General features: G+C 41.3%; 1 protein-coding gene across 2 annotated transcripts in view; it reads left to right on the forward strand.

The window, feature by feature from the left end:
- lnx2.S (ligand of numb-protein X 2 S homeolog) overlaps nt 1–24,088 on the forward strand; it is an 89,318-nt gene that overhangs the window by 49,927 nt on the left and 15,303 nt on the right. For both annotated transcript variants that reach the window (XM_041584512.1, XM_018250271.2), the window contains exons 2-3: nt 5,366–5,839; nt 12,438–12,679. In XM_041584512.1, coding sequence (XP_041440446.1) covers nt 5,439–5,839; nt 12,438–12,679 — 643 coding nt within the window. In that variant the 5' untranslated portion in view covers nt 5,366–5,438. The remainder of the gene's footprint in view (nt 1–5,365; nt 5,840–12,437; nt 12,680–24,088) is intronic.

A 24,088-nucleotide genomic window follows, 5' to 3' on the forward strand; every position in this document is an offset into this window, starting at 1 on the left:
TTAACTCTAGTAGCTATAACGTGTATGGAAGGAAAAGAGCCGACCGATATCGGCAGAAGTCTTGGATATCGGTCGGCTCGGCGATTGGGCTGAACGGAAAATTTTGATCGGGTGCCTTTGAAGACATCGGCCATTGTTAGTGCTGAATTGTCCGATACAGGTAGAATTCTATTGTTTCTACCTGTATATCTAACGATTCAGTTCTACACGTGTGTATCGAAACGAACGAAGATCTTTTCCATGAAAGATCCTAATTGTTACGTCTATGGCCACCTTTAAGGTGGCCATACACAGGCAAATTTAAATTGCAGGTTCGAAAATTAGCCAGATGTCGATGAGGAAGGTTTGTTTAAACCATGGGCTTGAGGTTCACATCTGCACGTTGATGCAGTCCGCGGATCTGACTGCCCACTTAATGGGCCAAATGATTGGATCAGATCAGCCAGATATTTCCCACCTCAATGTGGGCATACTGGTGAACGATCTGAGAATGTATAGTCACCTTTATATTGGGCCATTATTACCAGCTTCAATTCTCTTGGAATTAGTTTAAAACCTACCTGATCAATATCTGGCTGATTTTTTTTTTTTTAGCTTGCCAATTTAGCATCTTCAGACCAAGACACAGATTGAGGTGACAGATTAGGGGCTTTTTTTATGGGGCTTTCCCTAGGGTAAAGATGGCCATAGATGTAAATATTTTTAAAAGATCTTTTCGTTATTGTGAGACCAAGATTCGCTTGAAACGATAGTTTATTTAAATGCAAGATTTGTCCATCAACTAATAAGACCATTTCAAGCGATATAGTCTAGTTAAAGCCAGGAAAACTGCCTGCTTGGCCCTGCAAACATAGATAGATTTCACTGTGACCAATGAAAATTTTTTAACCTGGCCGATCAATTTTCTGACAGATGCTGGTCAAAAAAAAAATCGTTAGATGCACGATCGTTCGATTCCCACTAACCTCACCATGATTTGACGGATTGGTTGGATTGCATTAAATTCGGTTGTTCACCAAAGAAAAATCTTTGCGTCTATGGGGACCTTTAGTTAAACAATCTCATTGGGTTAGTCAGTTAAAGCATTCGGCTCAGGCCTTGATTATGATCTCTCAGTTGGCCCTGGGAGCATGTGTTGCTAAAACCGCAGAGATCTGTGACCTCGATATAAACAAGATAACCTTAAAAATTTTGTTTGCTTTAATTGTTATAATGTTCTCATTATTTCCAATCCTGGAGAACATGTGAGAAGACTTCCCCTAACCCCCTCCACTCACACAGTCACGTTATGGGCATCAAATGAAGAACAGCACCAATGGTATCCTGTATAGGAGGCTTAGTACGTCTGAAGTATCGATTTATTTTTGTTTTCATTACCTTTGCCAAGAGCTCTGTATTGTCAATTCATATAGAAATGCTTATTCTTACTTTCTATCTCCTACTCTGTCCAGGGTCAACTTTCAAGCTGTTCATTATGTTTTGAGAGTTTGACAAAAGATTCCTTTTTGTACATTGTGATACAGCAGTTTATGTCCTGAAGCAACAAAGATTCCTGTAACAAAGATTTGTTTGTTGTTATGGTACACGTACAATAGAGACGTTTCTTTTCTTGCGTGTTTAGTTTCAAATCAAAAATTATATTTATAATGAGAAATACACACAGAAATTATTGAGCTTGGTGATGTCATTAGTAACTGGTGCTTAGTGATGTCATTTCATCCTGCGATGCTGCCCCCTTGCTCCCCATTGATTACCGTTTTTGCCCAGGAATGGGTCCAGGGGGGCTGCATCGCTCATGTAGAGCAGTACCCCTGGGCATTACCAGCACTGAACAGAGGAAGAATGACTCCCTTTTAAGGAAAAATGTACAACTAAAATGAATATTTAAGCAACAGATAGTTTATATCATATTAAGTGACATAGTAAAGAATCTTATCAAACTGGAATATATATTTAAGTAAATATTGCCCTTTTACATCTCTTGTCTTGAACCACCATTATGTGATGGTCTGTGTGCTGCCTCAGAGATCACCTAACCAGAAATACTGCAGCTCTAACTGTAAAAGGAAGAAGTGTGGAAGCAAAAGACACAACTCTGTCTGTTAATTGGCTCATGTGACCTAACATGTATGGTTTGTTTGTGTGCACCGTGAATCGTACGATCCCAGGGGGCGGCTCTTATTTTTTAAAATGGCAATTTTCTATTTAGGATTACCCAATGGCACATACTACTAAAAAAGTATATTATCATGGAAATGCTTTATTTGCACGAAGCAGGGTTTTACATATGAGCTGTTTTATGCAATATCTTTTTTATAGAGACCTACATGGTTCTGGGGTAAAGTTTGCCTTTAATACAGCTCAAAACCTTGTTTGCCCTTGCAGCTGCTGACTGGCATGGCTTGCTGTGCCTATTTAACATGGTGGCAGTGAAAAAGTATTGGAATTAGAAACCCTTAGACCTGGGCAAAACTTGCTACTAGGTCCCCCTCCTCCCATCATCCCCTATGGAACTTTATGCCATCCTCTACCAACTGTCAGCCTGAGTGCCACTGCATGTAACTCTGAAGGGAAGACACTTTGTTGAGCAGGTGGTGGTCACAGCTGCCAAAGGCAGCACTTAAAGGCTTAAATAGTGGAATGTTGAGGACTCCTTTTAACATTGCTAGAATCCTGAGAACTTATATGAAAATATGCTGAATGCACATATTGTTTATTGCATTTTCTTCTACCATCAATGGAAATGACTTAAACCCAAAGGTATTGACAACCTTATCTGCTTAGTTTTATCCCCCCCCCCATCCTTTAACTTATATTCACGCTGTTCTCTTCAGCTTTGGCCAATAATGCATAATAATACAGGCTGGGTAATGGCAACACGTAAATTATCACCTAATGTTTGAATAAATATATAGAATCATTTCTCCAGCTTTTAGATACAATTTAGAGCTTGCAAAGCAATTGCACTTTATTTGGCAGCAATTTATACAGCAGCAAATAAAACGTTCATTTTCCCCGTGTTTCAGAGAGCGTGCGTTTTAATAAATTTACGGCCACGTGGGGTTACATCGCTTTGCTATATATATTGTTGTTCTGAGTCGTAAATGACAAACTTTATTGATTTAGTTTAGAGGTACATTGTTTCAAAATAAAATAAAGTTTTATAAAAAAGTTACCTTACCTCTGGACATAAACCTTGATGGAAGATATTTCCTTCTTTTTAAAACCGCTTGGGGCATATACAGTGTTTTTATACAGGTCATGGAACTCCAAGGTAACTTCTAATATCCTCATATTTTACAACAAGGGGGACTTTATTTATTATAATATACAAGTTTTAGTGAGTCATGTGACAAAAATGACATCACCACTCACCATTTATTACTGATGACATCAGAACTCACTGTTTATAAGGATATCATTTACAAGATATTCATGGCTTTCATGTATTATATATATCTACCCTGGGCAAATTTGCACCTTAGCAGTAACCTATAGCAAAAAACAATAATAAGTTGTTTTTTTTCCTCGGCCAGCAGCATGTAGAGCAGCAATACCAGTAATTTCATTGGTTGACGTGAGTTACTGCCCCGGTGCAAATTTGCCCAGTGGTTGTAAATGTCATTTCGGTATAAAATGTATTCAAACACATCAACTTTCATTTTGCAACAACAGCACTTCTGGCTTCATGGTGGCCAGTGGGTAGCAGGTTCAAGTGGGTAAAAATGCAGGTCTGGGTTGGGTCTAGGTTTCAGAAATTGAAACCCAGAGGACCTGTAGGTGGGCCTGGGTCCTAGAGCAGTGATTTTGGAACTGGGGCACTGCTTCGTATTTCGAACAGTCCAAAAAGAATAGCCTGAAAGCTATTTAGGGTGAGATTTAGGGACTATTTGCACCTAAAAGCTCACAATTAAGATGAGATTTGGGGGTGAAAACGTATTTTCTGCCCATGACATTGGAGCTGTGGCTGATTGGCTGAAGTGTTTTCCTATATCTGTAACTGTGACTAAAGGTTGGAGCTCCAAGAAGGGCTTGAATGGAAAAAGTCTGATAACCACTGCTCTAAAAGAATTCAAAAACTTCTTTCCACTGCAGTCTTTTGTAAGAGTAATGGCACATGGAGCAAGATCAGGCAATTGAACACCCCAGTTGCAAAGGAGATTTTCACCCCCAACTTTTCCTTATACATTACAGTAGCAAAAATAATATTATACAGTTATTTCCCTATGGAGAGGAGGTTGTCCCCCTGCTCCACAAAGCAACTGTAGATTGGCAGTGGATAGAGCGTTTCAGAAACAATAATGTGCAATTAACGGAGAAGGAAAGATTTAATCACTTGGGGGTTGCCAAAATTAGCAGGGAGGGTACTGACGAGGAAACATATCACCAGCTCCACCAGGAGAAAGTAGGAATGCGCTGGCTAGGAAGATGCCCATAATGACCTTAAAAACAGCCCCTAAAGGGTCATAGTTGGAGGAGTTGTTACTTCAGACAGGCCCTGGAGCATCATAATGAAGTCTTTTGCCTTAGAAAATAAAATGTGATAATTGGGTGTCATAGAGGTGACCCTCTAAACTAGAGCCGTGGGCTCCTAGCTGCACCCTGTCTGCCTGTTTCCTACACTAACACTGCAGTTCTAATTCGTATGCTAATGGCCTGTATCTGCTGAATAATGGTAAAGGGAGAATGTTACCCCTTGGTGGGAATATTCATAACTCTGCTAATATGCGAATTTATGTTTTCTTCCAAATGATACATAAACAGATCAATTCTACTGACAGAACTGCTAGTTTTGTTTCCTGGGCTCCATTTATAACTCAGCAGCATTTATATCACATGCAGCGAGACTGTGAGTAGCAAGGAATGTGTGATTAACATATGCTGAAGTCTCAAACCCTCGCTTGTCATTTGTAATTTACTGTGTAATTGTTGCAAGGAGGAATATATTATTTTTCCTTTGCTGGGGTGAATACGGTGATGTTTTTGAGATTTTTTTTTTACTTTGTACTTGAATTGCTTATTTTACATCTTTTTAGGAACTAGAAACCATAGGAATGATGTGGGTGTAGCACAGGCTAGAGTTCTGCAGCAGGTTGGGTTCCCATGGGTGCTTACAGAAAATGCAGTTATGGAGTCCAGGGGAAAAAACTAGCAGTTGTGTTGGGTGGATTGTGGGTTGAATAATGGATGTGTGCATAGATGTGTGAGTTATTGGGTTACTGGTTGTGCATATCACAAAATGGTATTTGTGTAAGGCAAGTTCTGTAGATTGGGAGTAATGGGAAAATAAAGGGGTGAATGGAGTCATTATCAGTTATGGAAACTATATTTACCAACTTATGATGATTATTTTTACCTTTGACAGACACAAAAAGGGCAATGATCCCTGTATAATCCAAACTGAGGCCTAGTTGCTGAGGAACGCGCAACAATTCAACATGACGGCTACCACTGATGAGCTAGTGTTAATGGAGGACGATGCTTCGCTGAACCCGCTGTGTTTCGAGTGTGGTCAGCAGCACTGGACAAGAGAGAACCACCTGTACAACTACCAGAATGAAGTGGACGATGACCTGGTTTGCCACATTTGCCTTCAGCCTCTACTGCAGCCGCTAGATACCCCTTGCGGCCACACCTTCTGCTTCAAGTGCCTCAGAAATTTCTTACAAGAGAAGGACTTTTGCCCACTGGACCGAAAAAGACTGCACTTTAAGCTGTGCAAGAAATCCAGTATCCTCGTCCATAAACTGCTGGATAAACTTGTGGTTTCGTGTCCGTACTCTGCCTCTTGCAAAGAGACCATGCAACGGTGTGACATGGAAGCTCATCTTAAAAACAGGTAAGTTATAAATATATTTTGTTATTTTAAGTGGATAAGGCAGTGCCTACCAAACTGTGGGGCTGGTCATCCAGGGGGCCTTGGAGCAGTGGTAGGAGGACACAGTCTGATGCCCCTTGAATCCCAGCTTGAAGGTCAGTTATAGTGGCATCAGTAAAGGATGGGAATTATATGTAGTCCTTGGTATTCTTGGCACTCTACAGATACACCAATACTTTCCTACATCTGTTACTTTGTTGTGAGCTAAGGGGGACCTTGATGAAAGGTTGTACTTCTAACTGCAGTGTGATTGACATTGGTATAGAGGACAAATAAACATACTACCTGTGTTTTAACATAAAGCTAAATATTAAAGACTGGGAAAACTCAATCTACCTATTTGTTGGGCGCCCCCATTGACTTTATTTGCTTATCTGATACCCCATGCCGGCACTCCTCATTTTTAAAAATTGCACCGACATGGAGTAGTTTTTATTGCCCCTAATCTTCCCAGGCATCCTCTGCACAAGGTCGGACTTGCAGTCCTGTACTTCACTGGCTTGGCCAGTTCTGCCCTAGTTCAGAGGCTAGGCCTTTGCCAATGTGGCATGTAAACCTGTATTTCCTATCTACTCCCCTGGTAACAGCCTTAGAACATTTCATTGGGGTTTATCAATCTAGCCATCTACCAGCTATGTACTTATTTGACTTCAGTTTTACCTCCCCTTTAAGCTGCAAGTATATCATATGTGTTTAGGGGGATGGGATGTTGCAGTTTACAATACATTAAATACTGCAGATAGGTGAGAATTTATAATTAAAATAGCTCTGTAATGATTGGCATTAACTGAGACAGTATAACAGGATGTAACTAAATAGAAAAAAAATAACTGTGAATGAGTATAAATTGCATAGTATCTGTGTGTAGGAAAGATGTCACAATTATTCTTCTGATTCAAGAATAGAAGTATGGATTGGGAGGGTACACATGCATACATTAAAGGAATAGTAACACCAGTATGCCAAAAACTCGAAAAAATTAAGAATTTTTAGTAAAAAAACCCTAGATTTTTTCATGATTTATTACACCCCAAGGATGGAAAAAGTCAGAATCCGAAAATCCGGCATCTCAGACTTGCTGGGGTTGTATATAAGTCAATTGGAGAAGTCCCGAAGATATCCTGATCTGAGCTGGGTTTCGTGCAAAAATTAGAAGATTTTTGTGGTTTTCTAGCAAAAATCCGAAAAAAAACGTACAATTCCATTTTTTGTACGTTTTTCACAATTTTTTTTTTTTTTTTTCCCACACTGGATTTTTTCGGGAAAATGTATTGATAAATAAGGGGAAACAACCCGTGCAGATTTGATCTGAGTATATTTAAAAAAAAATTTGTATTTGATAAATAACCCCTCAAGTGTTTTAAAGTAATTAAAATATAATGTACTGTTGCCCTGCAGTGGTAAAACTGATCTGTTTGCTTGAGAAACACTTAGGGGCCGATTCATCAAGAGTCGAATATCGAGGGTTAATTAACCCTCGATATTCGACTAGGAACTAAAATCGAACGATTTAGCGCAAATCCTACGATCGAACGATCGAAGGATTATTCGTTCGATCGAACGATTAAATCCTTCAAATCGAACGATTCGAAGGATTTTAATCCAACGATCGAAGGAATATCCTTCGATCAAAAAAACTCAGGCAAGCCTATGGGGACCTTCCCCATAGGCTAACATTGAGTTCGGTAGCTTTTAGCTGCCGAACTAGGGGGTCGAAGTTTTTCTTAAATAGACAGTACTTCGACTACCGAATGATCGAATAGTCGAACGATTTTTAGTTTGAATCGTTCGATTCGTAGTCGAAGTCGTACTCGAAGGTGGAAGTAGCCCATTCGATGGTCGAAGTAGCCCAAAAAACACTTCGAAATTCGAAGTTTTTTTAATTCGAATCCTTCACTCGAGCTTTGTAAATGTGCCCCTTAATATAGTTTATATAAACAAGCTGCTGTGTAATTGAAAAGGGGCTAAAATTTTAAAGAGCAGATAACAGATAAACTCTGTAGAATACCATTATATGCTACAGAGCTTAACTGCTGTGTAACCTTTTCTCCTTTGAATGCCTGCCCCCATGGTTATACAACAGCTTATTTATATATACTGTATAAAGTACCGCTATAGACATTAACATTTTAATACAGTGCAGTTCTACGGGAAATGAGACAGAACCATCATAAGATGCCACCTTGCCAGCAAATCATTGATTTATAAACACTGGGCAATAACCCATGGCAACCAGTCAGATGTTTGCTTCCATGTTCTACCTGCAGCCAAAAATATAAATATATATATATAAATAAGCTGTTGTATAACCATGGAGGCAGTCATTCAAGGGAGAAAAGGCTCTGGGTTACATAGCAGATAAGCTCTGTAGAATATAATGTTGTTCTACAGAGCTTATCTGTTATCTGCCCTTTAAACTTTTAGCCCTATTACAATTGCCTCAGTTGCCCAGGGTTTATAAATGAGTCCCTCAGTGCCCAACTTCACTTATGCTGTTACCCGCCATCAGTGTTCCAACATTGAGTTGCATGGCTTCCCCGAAGAGTAGGCAACAAAGGAAGGACCAACATTATTCAAGGGGTAGTTCACTTTCCAAAGACTTATCATTTGTATCATGTGTTAACTTAACTGGGGTGTAGTAGTACATTTGTAACCTGTTCCTGAAATGACCTCCTTTGTCAGGTACAAAAACGCTAAACTACTCCATCTATCATAGATGTTATGGCCCAAAGCTGAAAAGAGAAGCCATTGTACTGATATACCAACCCGCCTATCAATGCCAACAAAGGCTACCCTTAACTACTGAGGGTGCATGTTGTGTGCTGCTCCTCTGCCCAATATAAGGTCACTGTCACAGATAAAGTGCATGTTGGGTCATTTTTAAAGTACACGGCTCCTGCTTAATAACTGCTCATTTTATGTCTGGCTAAACAATACAGTTCGGAGTGGTTACCTAGAGAAATTTATATGTATATAAATCATGATAGACTCTGCACCATCCATCGCCTGCCAAGACAGCAGCTAAAAGCACAGAACCCCTGGAGAATGGAAAACTTACAGAGTTTAGCAAATTACAGAACATTACTGATGTTGCAAAACGTGAAAAACATTTTTATTGTGCTTAATGTCTGCGGCACGTTCTCATCCACTCCCTGCATAGCCCCCTTATCCGATCTGTCTCTGTAGCTGCTCCTCTCCAGAGCTCTATTCTTTATAGAAGGACACTCGGAGAATACTAACCGCTTTAAATTGCCGGCTCTTGGGCTTGTGAGCCTTCCACTGACTGCCGAATCTGTTTTCCTTTTGGAAACTCAGAAATCTATACCAACTGTACAACGTGTGAGTCTCATGCAGTGACCTTGCCATTATTTGTCTCGGTGTAGAGATGAATACTATAGGTTACCACCTAGGTGCAATAATAAGCTGCATGCTAAGCAACAGTGGATCTTCCATCAATAGGAAAAGCTAGACTGTGTGTAATAAAGCAAGGAGCATTGTCTGACCTATCATTATTCTCTAGTGCAGTGATCCCCAACCAGTAGCTCGTGAGCAACATGTTGCTCTCCAACCCCTTGGATGTTGCTCCCAGTGGCCTCAAAGCAGTAACTTATTTTTGAATTCCAGGCTTGGATGCAAGTTTTGGTTGTATAAAAACCAGGTGTACTGCCAAACAGATCCTCAATGTAGGTTGATAATCCACATAGGGGCTACCAAATTGCCAATCACAACATTTATTTGGCTTCCCAAGAACATGCTAGTGTTGCTCCCCAACTCCGTTTACTTCTGAATGTTGCTCACGGGTTCAAAAGGTTCGGGATCCCTGCTCTAGTATCTGCTCTAGGGATACAGGAGGCCTTGCAAAAAAGCCTAAAGTAGCTGATTGCGCATGGGGCAAGAGGCATAGGAGTAATAATATGGGAAAAGGGTTGGTGGAACAGTCTGACCCTATCGCAAAAATGAAAATATAATATAACCTTCAGCATACTGAAATAAGAAATGTTCTAGAGACAATCCATCGAAAATTCTGTACTGTTTCTGAAATAATCAAGTTCATCTTCACTTACCCTCTCTCATCATCTGTTTCTCTTCATTCTCTCTTCATGCATCAGTTGTGTGTCAGATATTTATTGACAATTAGATCCAATATATCTTAAAGGGGGCTCCTTTTGCCTAGAAGATGTATTAGAGCTCACTCTATTAAAATCACCAGACATCATGTCTCTCTACTTGTAGGATTTGCGCAAAAGGCAGTTATTTTGTTAGATTTTGTTTGTACTGGATTTGATTGAGTGAGCTCTAATTCATCTGCTGGGAAAGGAGCCTCCTATAAGATATATTGGATCTAACTGTCAATAAATATCTGACACCCAACTCCTGTATGAAGAGAGAATGAAAAGAAACAGATACTGAGAGAGGAATAGTGAAGATAAACTTGATTATTTCAGAAACAATGCAGAATATTTAATTGATTGTATTTACAAAGTTTCTTATTTCAGTATGCCGAAGCATATATTAGTTCCTCTTTAAGCATATCCTTCAACCCCCAGCGCATATATAGATAGTCTGGCTGCTGCTAGCTTGGTGCCTAATTGTATAATGAATTGCTGTTTATGGGGCCCCAGAACAATGATATTTTGCTATGATTAGAAACGTAATGTATCATATTTATATCTTGGGGAAAATAATTACATATGAACTTATTAATTGTTTCCTTAGACAAACCAAAGAAGAAAAGGTATACTATAGTGAACTGCTAGATTAGTTAAAATTCTTATTTAACTCACAACAAGGCCTAGCTCACTCCTCTCTCTTCTCCATGGGTAGTATTAGTATTATGTAAACAGTGACATTCTGAGACATTTTTCCGCTGGTCTTCATTTATTATTCTTACATTATAATTTTGCTTTTTTTCCTCCAGTTTGGAATTTCAGTAACTATCTGGTTGCTAGGGTCCAATTTATTATAGCAACCAGGTAGGTACCTCAGCCTCCACCTTCATCCTGCAATTTGCGTATTTGCAGACGGTGCGGATGTCCTGCTCACGTACCCCTTATAGAGTATCCCCCTCAGCTCCACTGCTGGATTTAGCCAAGTATTGTGGCAATGAGCTGGGGAGGGTTTTTATTTACCATATAGGCACGTGAGGGTGCCTATATGATACAGGTTCCTGGGTGCTTATATGATACAGGTGCCTGGGTGCCTATATGATACAGGTGCTTGGGTGCCTATATGATACAGGTGCTTGGGTGCCTACATGATACAGGTGCCTGGGTCCTTATATTATACAGGTGCTTGGGTGCCTATATGATACAGGTTCTTGGGTGCCTATATGATACAGGTGCTTAGGTGCCTATATGATACAGGTTCTTGGGTGCCTATATGATACAGGTGCTTATATGATACAGGTGTTTGGGTGCCTATATGATACAGGTGCCTGGGTCCTTATATGATACAGGTGCTTGGGTGCCTATATGATACAGGTGCCTGGGTGCCTATATGATACAGGTGCTTGGGTGCCTATATGATACAGGTGCTTGGGTGCCTATATGATACAGGTGCTTGGGTGCCCTATTTATAAAGAAGGAGGCGGGAAGGTCAGTGGAGGAAGGTCGGTGATATAGCTCAACTTTCAAACAAGTGCTTTAGAATGGCACAAAATATGGATTTTTAAAAAAACAATTAGGGATGCACCAAATCCACTATTTGGGATTCGTATGAATCCCCGAATCCTTTGCGAAAGATTCAGCCTAATACAGAACTGAAAGTAGGGAGAGGGAAAAGTGGGGAAAAAAATTTTACTTTCTTGGTTTGTGACAAAAAGTCTTGTGATTTTCCATCCTGACCCTAATTTACATAAACTAGTTAAGATCCAGATTCAGTTTGGCCGAATCCTGCTGAAAAAGCCTGAATCGCGTACTGAATCCTGGATTCGGTGCATCCCTAAAAACAATAGGCAGGGTTTCATATTACGACAAGTCCTATTTATTATGCCTATTTTTAGCAAAGGTGTTTTTAGGTGTTTTCTGCCCCTTTGAGAACTGAAAAGAGGTAAAAGAGGACGGCAAATAATTCAAGGAAGATCAAAATGAAGATAAAAAATGGAGATCAACTGAAAAGTTCAGAATAGGCTATTCTACGATTTACTAAAATTTATCTTAAAGGTGAACTACCCCTTTAATAGGCATTAATTGATCCCATATATACACTTTGGTACTATATACTACAATATAAATCTCGACCTGATGATGTACAGTACGTTAGGTTGCTCACACCCCTGTTGGTCTCAAACGAACAAAACTCTAGCACTGAAGTGGCTAATCATGCAGGACATCTTCTTGCTCTGATTAGTAATCACTGTATGAGCAGCAGCCTATTCATTTTCTGTAGCTGTGTATAATTGAACAGCCGAATATAAATTGGTTATTTGTATAAAGAACAGACTTTGCTTTACAATGGATTGCATTTGTTTATGCGTCACCGAGTAATTAATCTGCGGCATTTCACAGCTCGACACAAACACCGCCATGAGTTGATAAATCTCTGGATCTGTTGTTCTAAGGTGTCCGGGGGCCTCTCACCGAAGGGAACTACTGAACCAGCACAGGGCCGGCAAACTCCAGATCGAAATTGAAAGTGAGAATGGATCGGTACTGATGGATCGTTCGGGATCGCCGGAATCAGACAAAACTAGGAGTGGATCGGCGCTACCAGAGAGGAATGTGACACCATCTGTAATGCCTGGATGGATGGAGGAACAAGGGTTTGATAACCCAGCCTTTGATGAGGGCACAGTAGCTGATGGTATGTTATTTTTTTTGGAATTGTCCCCCTTTTCATGTGCCGCCTAGGACATTGCCATTTGGGTAACTATAAATGAAATAATCAAACACAAATGCACGGTAACTCATTTCAGGCACTTATTTGAGCAAATTCACCGTAGCAATAAATAGCAAAATAGTGATAAATAAATTCATATCATACCACATGGCAGTGTCTCACCCCTGTCTCCATACCTCATGCAAGCCACTCCCACCTCACGCGTTTCGCACCATTGGGTGCTTCATCAGAAGGGGTGTGAAACGTGTCAGGGGGGAGTGGCTTATATGGCTTATATAGATACGGAGACAGATGAGACACTGCCATGTAGTATGATATGAATTTATTTATCACTATTTTGCTATTTATTGCTACGGTGAATTTGCACAAATAAGTGCCTGAAATGAGTTATCGTGTATTTGTGTTTGATTATTTGCTCATTAGGCATGGTGCTAACTTATAGACAGCATTTATCCATTTCACTATATTGTATAGATTTGAAGCTATAGAGGAAGCAGACCCTGTGGAAGCCCCCCTCCCCAGTCGCTCTCCTACCTGAGAACTGGCGGAAAGTGGGGGACGTTAACAGGCAGGTGGGCATGTAACAGAGGAGGAGGGTCAGGGGCTTGTGTGCCGAAGATTTGTTTGCTGGGAGCCCAACGCCATGTAGCTGCACCACTGGGCTTTACAGATGTTATCAAACTACTATTCCCAGTAATCCCAGACTACTGCCATTCTATTGTCAGTGGGATGCAGGGATTTGTAATTCAACAACATCTGGAGGCTTAAAGCATACTATACCATCAAATTATATGTTAAACTATATATGGCTTGTTTGTTTCTTTACAAGTGACAGAAGAAGAGAGATAATCAGCTCACCCCCCTGTGCCCCTCTTTGAAGTTGATCACCTCTCTTCTTCCAGGGAAACCCACCTACATTTACACACACTTTGCCAGTAGCACAATGCTCCAGGTAGTGACTTTTAGCGAGTGTGGTTTTAGAACACAGACTTCTGCATTTTCACATTTATATATACGCAGTTATATATACACACACAGTGTTACTCCTCTACATGAATAGGAAGCCTGCAGGAAAGGTTATTTTGGACCTGAGAAGAGATCAAACATCCTTTGCACAATCGGCTGATATCCTTCTGATCTGCTCATTGTCATTGAACCGGTATCTAAGCCTATTATATAACATTTATTATATTTCTGCTTTGTCCTGTCCCAGCAACTAAATTTAATCAGCTCTGCCCTTTAATATCAGTGCCCTTACTGGAGGCAACCCTTTCCCTGCCAATGGCCGCAGATGATTGGGAACCTGTAGCTTTCTTTCCATTGCCGTAGATTCTACATGTGGATTTCAAAGGGACAGAATATGATCCAGGAGGAGTTTCTTTTGATTATCCCTTTCGCTGACAGGGTTTACTGGCCTGATTGAGCCTTAAGTATATAAATAAGGGGTGTCCTGTCAGTAGAGGATTGAACAGCCCATAGAGGTGAGGGATCAGGTATTACCGTATATACTCGAGTATAAGCCGAGTTTTCCAGCCCCCAAAATATGCCAAAAAACTCTACCTCGGCTTATACTCGGTTCAAGCGTAAAAACGGTCGCCGGCGCCTAAGAATAGTCGCCAGCATCTAAGAATAGTCGCCAGCGCCTAAGAATAGTCTCCAACAATATTCGCCAGCGTCCAAAAATGGTCGCTGGCATCCAAAAACAAGACGCCGACACCTCCAATTGGAGCAGAAACCCTCAATTTTTTGATTGAAACTTACCAGAAGCTGCTGCATTTCTCACCCTAGGCTTATACTCGAGTCTATAAGCTTTCCCAGTTTTTGGAGGTAAAATTAGGTACCTCGGCTTATACTCGGGACAGCTTATACTCGAGTATATACGGTAGTCTTCTTGCATTAGATCAGTACATGGGACCTGCTGATTGGTTGTTCTGAGCTGCAAGACTTAGGGGCAGATAAACTAAAAGGCGAAGTGGCCGTCGCTAAAGAAAATTCGCCAGAAATCTCATCTGCAGGGACATCGCCAATTTACTAACAGGCATAGAGGACAATTCACTAACGGAAGAGACCATCGCTAGTGCAGTTTCGCTCCCTATCGCCAGGCGCATTTTCACTCAGGCGAACGATTGTTAAAGGGGAACTATCGCGAAATCAATAATCACATAAATGAATCAGCACACCAGGTCATGAAAATCTGTAAATATAATGCATTAGAACTTTTGTATAGTTTTTAAAATATTGAAGTTTTCATAGTCCCACCGGCAGCTACTGCTGCTCTAGAGCTCTCCTAACTGCCTCTAGCCACTTCTGAGGCCATATTTGGTGATGTCGCCAAACGAGTGGATCTCTCCCCAATATGCCCACATTGAAATGCGCAATATCAGGCTGATCCAATTGTGGGCCCTAGGGCCCAACGATCGGATCATAATGCATCCGATACAGGCCGTAGGATCGCAGGACCGAATAAACGCACATATGTGGCTGCAATCCGACGGGATTTTCTTCCCTGCCCGATCAACATCTGGCCGACTTTCGGCCAGATATCGATCAGGGAAGCCCGTCAGATGGCCCCACACACGGGCCAATAAGCTGCCGACTCAGTCTGTCGGCAGCTTTTATCAGCCTGTGTATGGAGGCCTTTACTCCACAAATTCACTAAAGTGCGAGTTTCCTACTCCACCTTATGCCTGGCGAACTGATAAGATGAAGTTACATCCTCCTCAGTCTTCTGTCAGTGACATCATATCCTGTATTCTAGAAACTCACAAAAAAAATGCTGGTGTTTTTATATTTTACAGCAGGATTGTCTTCAAAAGTCCTAACTATTAAAGATTTTTGTGTTAACATTTTTTTTTATCAATTGAGGGGCATGCCACATTTGTTTTAATGTGGGCTCATGTCTAGGACATTAAAGGATCTCTTTTGTCTTTATTTTGCTTCCTTGGACATTTGTAATAATTAGTGGCCACTTCAAGCATTTGTACCAACATCTCTAATAAAGATGTTTATATGGCCTATATGTACCCACCCTATTCAAATTGACCTAAGTGTAAGAGTACTAACAACATTTCGCTAGCAGAATTAAATGGTAGCGAAAGTTTGCTATGAAATGGTTGTGCTGACCAATTAAGGCTAGCGAATTTTCGCCAGTGTTCAGCTGCTGAGACGCAACTTCACATTTTAGTAAATTAGAGAATTTTAGACTGGCGAAGTGGCATGAAGTGTGACGGAGCCTTCCCAGGCAAAATTTCTCTTACTGAATTTTCCCCATGGAGTTAGCTTTGCTCATGTTATTTCATTCATCCACTAAAGGGTGAGGGAAGCAAACCCAGGATTCTTGGGCCAGAATCTGGCATAACTTCTAAGATACTCATCCTAAAATGGTTATTATATGAGTGTAGAGATTACCAGTGCTGGGCCTAGGTGCCCACCAATCAGCAAGTGTGCACTCATGGATGGTCACGGCACAGGGTACGTGAGATAGTGATGTGGTGGGGGACAGGTACCAGTGATGTGTGGGGGGGAGGGGCAAAGGTTAAGTGTAGCCCCCCAACCCCCCCCCCTTTCAGTGTGCACATGACTCTTCTGCCTATTCCAAGATCCAGCCTGGTGATTACTAAAATGCTCGTGGGTGTGGTTGATGCTACTTATCCATTGTTTGTGCCCATTGTAGCTAAAATGACAGATTCAGAACAGGCTTCCCAGAATGCATCTGGCTCAGTTCTTCACCCAAACTGAACGCGGCTGCCCGATCTTTAGATCAATCCACTTCCAAGAATACATTAATGGTTTTGCCTTGTAGTTTCTTTTCACAAAATGCGGCCGAGTAGCTCTCAAGTTTAACGATTCCCCATAAACAATAAAAGTCTCGTCTTACTGGAACCTTAATAAAAGGAACCTCTCAGTAACCAGCGGAAGGTGCCTCTTCCTCTTCCCATTCTTTTTATAGTTCATTTAAGTACCCTGTTTTTTTTTTATTTCTGAAATCCCTTTGTGTATGTGGTTTATGTCTACAAAACTTGAGAAAACCGTAGTAACTGCTACTGTAATCATTCTTACCTTGCCATCAGAACATATTCTAATTCTCAAGTTCTGGTCCATGCTCATATTTCTTTCTGCCTTGTTTTAGTTGGGATATTAAGATGCAGATGTGACTATGTTTGTATTTAACAAAAGAAAAGATTTTTTCTTGTGTTGTCTTTAAGGAACAATAGCAACTGCTCAGTTCTTTGGGACAATTGAAGGTCTAGGCATGCATGGTTGCAAGGGCAAGAATGGGCTTTGCCCAGGGCCCATCATGACAGGCAAGACCATTATCTGACCTTTTATCTGCTATAACTTTTAAATAAAGCATCCCCCAGAAATGAGGGACAAGAATGTTTCAGAAGGGTGCCTTTAGTAATAGAAACTGAGGTATAGTGATGTAAAGCTATATAGTGAATAATGTTCCCCTTGTTGTAAAGACACCAAGGAGTTTTATGGTCATATAAAGATCTAGCAATAGAATGATTATTTTATTTCTACATTTGCAGCTGCTGGATGATGCTTTTTACAGGAACTGTTACCCTGCCTGGTGGGCACCGTTTTGTCCTTGTGCTTCTAACCATTCATAGTCCTTAATTAATGTATGTGGAAAAAAGGCTAACTAGATAGAAGAATAAATTATAGAATGTAAAGACTAGGAAAACAAAGAGTTTTTAAGTGAGGAGAAGAGGAAGAAATAGATGGTCTAAGGTTTTCTGGTGGTCCCCCGGCATTATAGTCCATCACCTTGGTCTTAACATAAAGACCTGTCACAGTGCCCTTCGTGGCTAGTAGACTCTGTCACATTGGTGTTTAACAGTACTAGGCTTTTGCTGTAGAAGAAGACACTTCAGAGCGGATGTGATGAACTCGAACAAGTTCAATAGGTGTGGCAGCCTACTACAGGGTTCACTTTACAGTGCAGAACAGGGCTCTGGTTGCACACAAGGGTATTCCTCATAGAAAATCAGTTCTACCCACTGAAGCCTCCAGGGCCCATGTCCTATACACTGGCAGGAGTGTCATTTACTGTCAGGGGCTCCCTCACCTAAAGGACTATCACCCTGGTCTCTGCTGTGTCCTCACATACACGGACTTAGCTTCTTATGTAGGCCCTTCACTCACATACTCTCTGGTGTACAATCACTTCAGGGCTCTAGCCCACACTATTACTCCTTGTTGGGACAACAGTCTGCCCTCTCTATCTTTCACTTCTTTCACTACCGTGGGTCTCGCTACTCCCGTCTGCTCCTGCTTCTTGATGTTACAGGCCAAAAAGACACCTTAGGAAGACACTGTCTTATATAGGCTCACAGGTGGACTTAGAGCCACCTGCTGGCTGCACTACACAATAGTTTAACTATTTACATAATAAAAAGAAATTATTTTATTTTTACCCCTCTACAGAAATATAAGGAAAACAGGATTGCCTAGGTAGGGGCTGTGCATGACTAAGGGGATGAAGACATAAGTTTTGATTTTTTTGGACCTGAAAAAGAGCATGTATATGCCTTAACTAGTAGAAGTGATCAGAGGAGTTCAGCTGGAGTACTGTAGTTTCTAATGGAGTCACGACAGCACAGGTTATTTGAGGAGAAAGCATTGGAGATGTGGTCTACATGATTTTTGTGCTTTGCCTTTTGACAAAGATACATGCAATGTCAAACATTGCAAAATCAAATTTGATTCGTTTTTATTATTATAAAGAATTGTTTTTCACGTTACTCTGGGTTCTGATTTAAGCGTTAGGGTGGTGGGTTACATTTAGAACCTTCATTTCTTACAAGCTTTGAAACCAAAGGCTAAGCCTTTAAGGCACTGCTCTTTCATCCCCCTTTACATTCCTTTTCAGTGGAAAATGGCACATTGCTGCAGGAGGTAAGGTCGGAACAAAGTCAGAGCATTTTCCTCAGCCCGGCGTATTTTCATCCTTAATAGAATCTGACACCTGCGGCGTGACTGCCTTTATAAACCCGGCGCTCACTTGACTCCACTTCCCTCTGATAGATATTTCATGTCACATTCTCACATTGTACTGTGCATGGTCTGTACATTGGATTAATTACACATGACAACTCATTGTAGTATAGTCCAAAGTTCTTCTTCAAGAGCTACATTTGCAGTACTGATTTGCATTTAGTAGGCAAGAGCTGCCTGGTCTATTTTGTGCTGTTTCACCAATATTGGTGAACCCCAGGTCAATAATTTAATCACCTTTGATGTTCAGCAGTTACAACCTTACAACCAGGGTTCTTGCCTTTTGGGGTATCTTGACCCTTCCTTATCTCCTTCCAGAAGGGAGCATGGGCCTGGCAGTAAGGGGGTGTTGTTTGACATAACTGGGGCATGATTCATCAAACATTACCATAATGGAACTCTACAGAGCAGGGAAAGCACACTAGGCTCTCTCACAACTTCTACAAATGAGATATCATATACCTATGCAACAGTTGGCGTTTACTAAGCACAATTCTGCAAAAAAATATGGGGTTTAATGGCTTTATAAATGCAAGGACAAATTTTAGGACAAGCCAGAGATGGGACTGACCCTGGCTCATTTACAGTGGGCCTTTGCAGGGATAGTAATTGAGGGTATTTTTGGGCAAGCCCTCCACCAACACAAGCCATGGTCAGATCTACCAAACCACAGGTTATTAGCTATTCATTTACAATTTGTATCCATGGGGCTGTTGTTGACCCACTTTCACTTAGGTTATTTGGGGGTTGTAGTTCAAGGAGACGGCATTGTAGTTCTGCAATTGCCAATCAGCAATAATAAACTGCAGCCTGTCTGAATTACCTGAGATTCTTCTAACTCAGGGATCCCCAACAAGTAGCTAGTGAGCAACATGTTGGATGTTGCTCTCAGTGTCCTCAAAGGAGGGTCTTATTTTTGAATTCCTGGTTTGGAAGCAAGTTTTATTTGCATAAAAACTAAGTATAGTGCCAAGTAGAGCCTCTTGTAGGCTGCCAGTCCACATAGGGGCTACCAAATAGCCAATCACAGCCCTTATTTGGCACCCTAAGGGACTTTTTCATGCTTGTGTTGCTCCCCAACTCTTTTTATATTTGAATGTGGCTCACGGGTAAAAAAAGGTTGGGGACTGCTACTCTAACTCCTGCTCTGTCTGAGCTTGTAATATTTAATGATGCTTCACAGTGTTATTGGTAATGATTATGGACCCTGAGAAACATCTTCACTGCCCGTGAGCACTCTGAATTTGTGTTTGCAGAGATCACAACCTCCGATGCAGTCTGCATAATAATCTGCCGAGGAGAACACATTTATGTACCCCAAAGGACTCCTAGCCTGGGCTAATCACACACATCTATATAAAGATGTATTATTTAGCTTGACATATTATGTTGTATGCACCTAATTAATAGCAATGTTGTGTCTGGGAATGTACAGTACAAAGCCAATGAGATCTTTCAGCCCTAGTGATCAGTGGATGGATTATGTGGATTACAAACTGCCTGCTCTGTGCTATGATTTGACTTTACAAAAGTAAAATGAATCTATAAGAGAAGTGGAAAAGGTTCTAGTTGTCAGTTGACGAAATACAAAGGAGGAAGGGTATTTATACCTAGGCTTTAACTAAAATCATAAAGTTCCCAAGGCTGTGTATCTCAGGCAGTATTCTTTATGGGTCAGCAGCTACGCCCAAAATCTCGTCGTATGAGATCTATAGTGTAGGGGTCATTTAACAACAGCACTGCAGCTGTACTTGGTCGTTCATTAAAGGTCACCATGTGCTCCTAGCACTTATATATAATTGCGTTGCCGGTTCTGTGGGTAAAATAAATGATGATTGTGTTCAAAATTGCACTATGAGTATTGCATATCGGTACAGTAAGTCAATCAGTCATAACGTGTTTGCTTTAAAGCACAAATAACATTTAAGGTGACCATACTCGTTAAGATTTGTTTGTCTGACAAGGTCACCAAACAAGCAGATCAATCAGCAATATGCTCACCTTGGGATGGGCGATATTAGGCCACAGGCCAACGATTGGACCCAAATTACCGCCATTACAAGCTGCTGGGTAGAGAAAAGAATAAATGTGCCAATTCAGTCCATGCCCTGATGGAAAAATCAAACCTGTCCGATGGATATCTGGCTGATTATCAGTAAGGCAGGCCCATCGCTGGCTCCATACATGGGCAAAAATCTGTTGGTCAGCCTGGTTTTCTATTCTTGGTGAGACACTATGGAGCAATGATTATAAATTATTCCCTAGCCAGTCTCCCAGGGTCGGACTGAGGGGCCCAGGGCTTCTGCCTCAGGGCCCCTCCTCTGGACCCTGGGGGCTGCTGCCTTAGGCCCTCCTGTCCAGCATTCGCGCACGTGTCACAGTGCGAACACTCAGCTCGTATTAGCGCACGCAATTGCTCAGGAAGAAAACAGGGTACGGATCTGGGCCTGCAGAGCCCACTAGAGCCAGGGGCCCACCAGGTATTTGTCCCACTTGCCCAGTCCGACCCTGCAGTCCTGGTTCCTGTGGCTTGCACCTAAATTAAAGGGATCCTGTCATCGGAAAACGTGTTTTTTTCAAAATGAATCAGTTAATAGTGCTACTCCAGCAGAATTCTGCACTGAAATCCATTTCTCAAAAGAGCAAACAGATTTTTTTATATTCAATTTTGAAATCTGACATGGGGCTAGACATATTGTCAATTTCCCAGCTGCCCCAGGTCATGTGACTTGTGCCTGCACTGTAGGAGAGAAATGCTTTCTGGCAGGTTGCTGTTTTTCAATCTCAATGTAACCGAATGTGTCTCAGTGGGACATGGGTTTTTACTATTGAGTGTTGTTCTTAGATCTACCAGGCAGCTGTTATCTTGTGTTAGGGAGCTGTTATCTGGTTACCTTCCTATTGTTCTTTTGTTTGGCTGCTGGGGGGGAAAAGGGAGGGAGGTGATATCACTCCAACTTGCAGTACAGCAGTAAAGAGTGATTGAAGTTTATCAGAGCATAAGTCACATGACTTGGGGCAGCTGGGAAATTGACAATATGTCTAGCCCCATGTCAGATTTCAAAATTGAATATAAAAAAATCTGTTTGCTCTTTTGAGAAATGGATTTCAATGCAGAATTCTGCTGGAGCAGCACTATTAACTGATTCATTCCCATGACAGTATCCCTTTAATTTGAGCTGATGAGGGCCTGATTGGACTTCCATAGATGATGTACGGGTTGACCCAAAACCCACAGTGACCCACGGGTTGACCACCGGTTCAGGTTGAAATTTGGCCAGGGTTAGGGTTGTGTGAGTGTCAGACTGGGGAAGAACACTCCTCCATTGTTCCCAAAGATTCCCTGTCTTGAAACCAGGAGGCGCATAGAAGTAGCGCACAGAACAAGATGACATGGGTATGGGTGAAGAATGGGTCCTACAGTGGCAACATTTTGCAGGTTAGGATTGGGTGCGGGTTAAGGTTTTGCACTTTTAGGGACGGGTGCGGGTTGAGTTTTTCCTGACCCACAAATCACTAACTTCTATAGAGATGGGTCTGGGGCATGGCGAGGACATCATAGTGTGTGGCCAAGCTACAATTACTTGTGTACAGCAATACAATTTCTCCAGTCTACAACAAAGAACTATAACTTAAATACAAAATACAATCCGAACTGCTCTGAAACTTGGAAGTGTCATAATAACTTTTCCCCAAACCCTCCCTGCCGCAGCCTGCTCATATATGGCACCCCCCTGCTCAAGTACATGACTGCCCTATTGAGGCCTGGGATCATTAACATGATACTGTATATCTTCTAAGAGCAGCGTGCTTGTAAGTCTTGTGTTGTGCCAAGTAAGATCGATGGAGATAATTGATGTTGGCTTGTTCCACCAGGATGCTGATAAAGCTCTAACATGGGCTCCAGAAAATGTGATTAAAGTCTTTTCACTCAAGAGTCACTCTCAAGTGCACATTGCAGCCAGCTCTCTGGGAGATTATACAAGGGAATGAGCAGTAAGACGTTTCCCGCTGCTAGTTTCCTATAGGGGCTGTGGCACAAAGGTCGAATCTCTGCCTATAGTGGGTGTTCCCATTTGTTTAATAGGAAGCAGTGACAGGCATTAAAGGGGAACCTTAACTTTAAATAAACTTTTAGTATGTTAAAGGCAATTCTAAACTGTTTTTTGTACAGTGTTTGAATTATTATGCTTCCTATTCTGCCTGTTTTGAACATAATATCTGGTTGTTGAGATCACTGACCCTAGCACCAGAAAAAAATCCACATTCACCGTGAGGCTTACATTTTGTTATTACTTATCCATATACAGGTATGGGACTTGTTATCCAGAATGCTCGGGACCTTGGGTTTTCCGGATAAGGGATATTTCTGTAATTTGGATCTTCATACCTTAAGTCTGCTAGAAAATCACGTAAACATTAAATAGGCTGGTTTTGCTTCCAATAAGGATTAATTATATCTTAGTTTGGATCAAGTACAATATACTGTTTTATTATTACAGAGAAGAAGGAAATCATTTTTAAAAATTTAGTTTATTTGGATAAAATAGTCTATAGGAGTCTATAGGAGACGGCCTTTCCGTAATTCGGAGCTGTCTGGATAATGGGTTCCAGGCTGCCTCAAACCTCCTATATTGCCTCCCCCCCATCCAGGATTATACAGGGACAGGGCAGACCGGGGGAAAGTCTACGTTGTATGCAGGCAATAAATAAAGATTACTGCAGCGAGGTCACACTCTTTGGTGGTGGGATAGTAAAGAGTCATAGATATTGCTGGCACGTCCATTTCTCACAAGATAAATTTTATTGTATTTATGTCACCCCAAGGCATTTCACTTGCTCCTTACCCATGATGCAACAGACAAATGAGATACTTTCCAGGAAATGTCCATGCTTTCTATTATTGCCTCCATTCTCAGGCAAAGGAAATAAATTGTTTGGCTGTTAGCCTATCCCGGGGCTGGATGCAGGCATAATAGAGCAAGGGAGGAAACATGGGTGCGTGCACATCTTCCCTTTTTTCCATGTCTGCCTTAGGGGATCTCTGTATTTTATCCGTAAATGTTAAATATACATGATAAGAATGTGCTGTAACCTGTAACAGTTTCTTCTCCAGCAGAAAAGAAAGGAGCATCGCGGTGTATCACGGCAGTACAACACACTAGGCTCATATTAGCTCAGCAGACAGGTCTGGCCTGGACATCATTAAGGGATCAGTATAAATAGAGTCATCATTGCCCACTCTCACTGCACACACACCTACCTGGTGCCAGAATGGATGAGTCTCATTAATGCTGTTTAATAAAAGGCTTTTGTTTTTGTGGTTCACCGTAAAGTCAACTTTTGGTGTGTTATAGAAAGGCCAATTCAACT

This window comes from Xenopus laevis, chromosome 2S, assembly GCF_017654675.1.
Source record: "Xenopus laevis strain J_2021 chromosome 2S, Xenopus_laevis_v10.1, whole genome shotgun sequence".
Lineage (NCBI taxonomy): Eukaryota > Metazoa > Chordata > Amphibia > Anura > Pipidae > Xenopus > Xenopus laevis.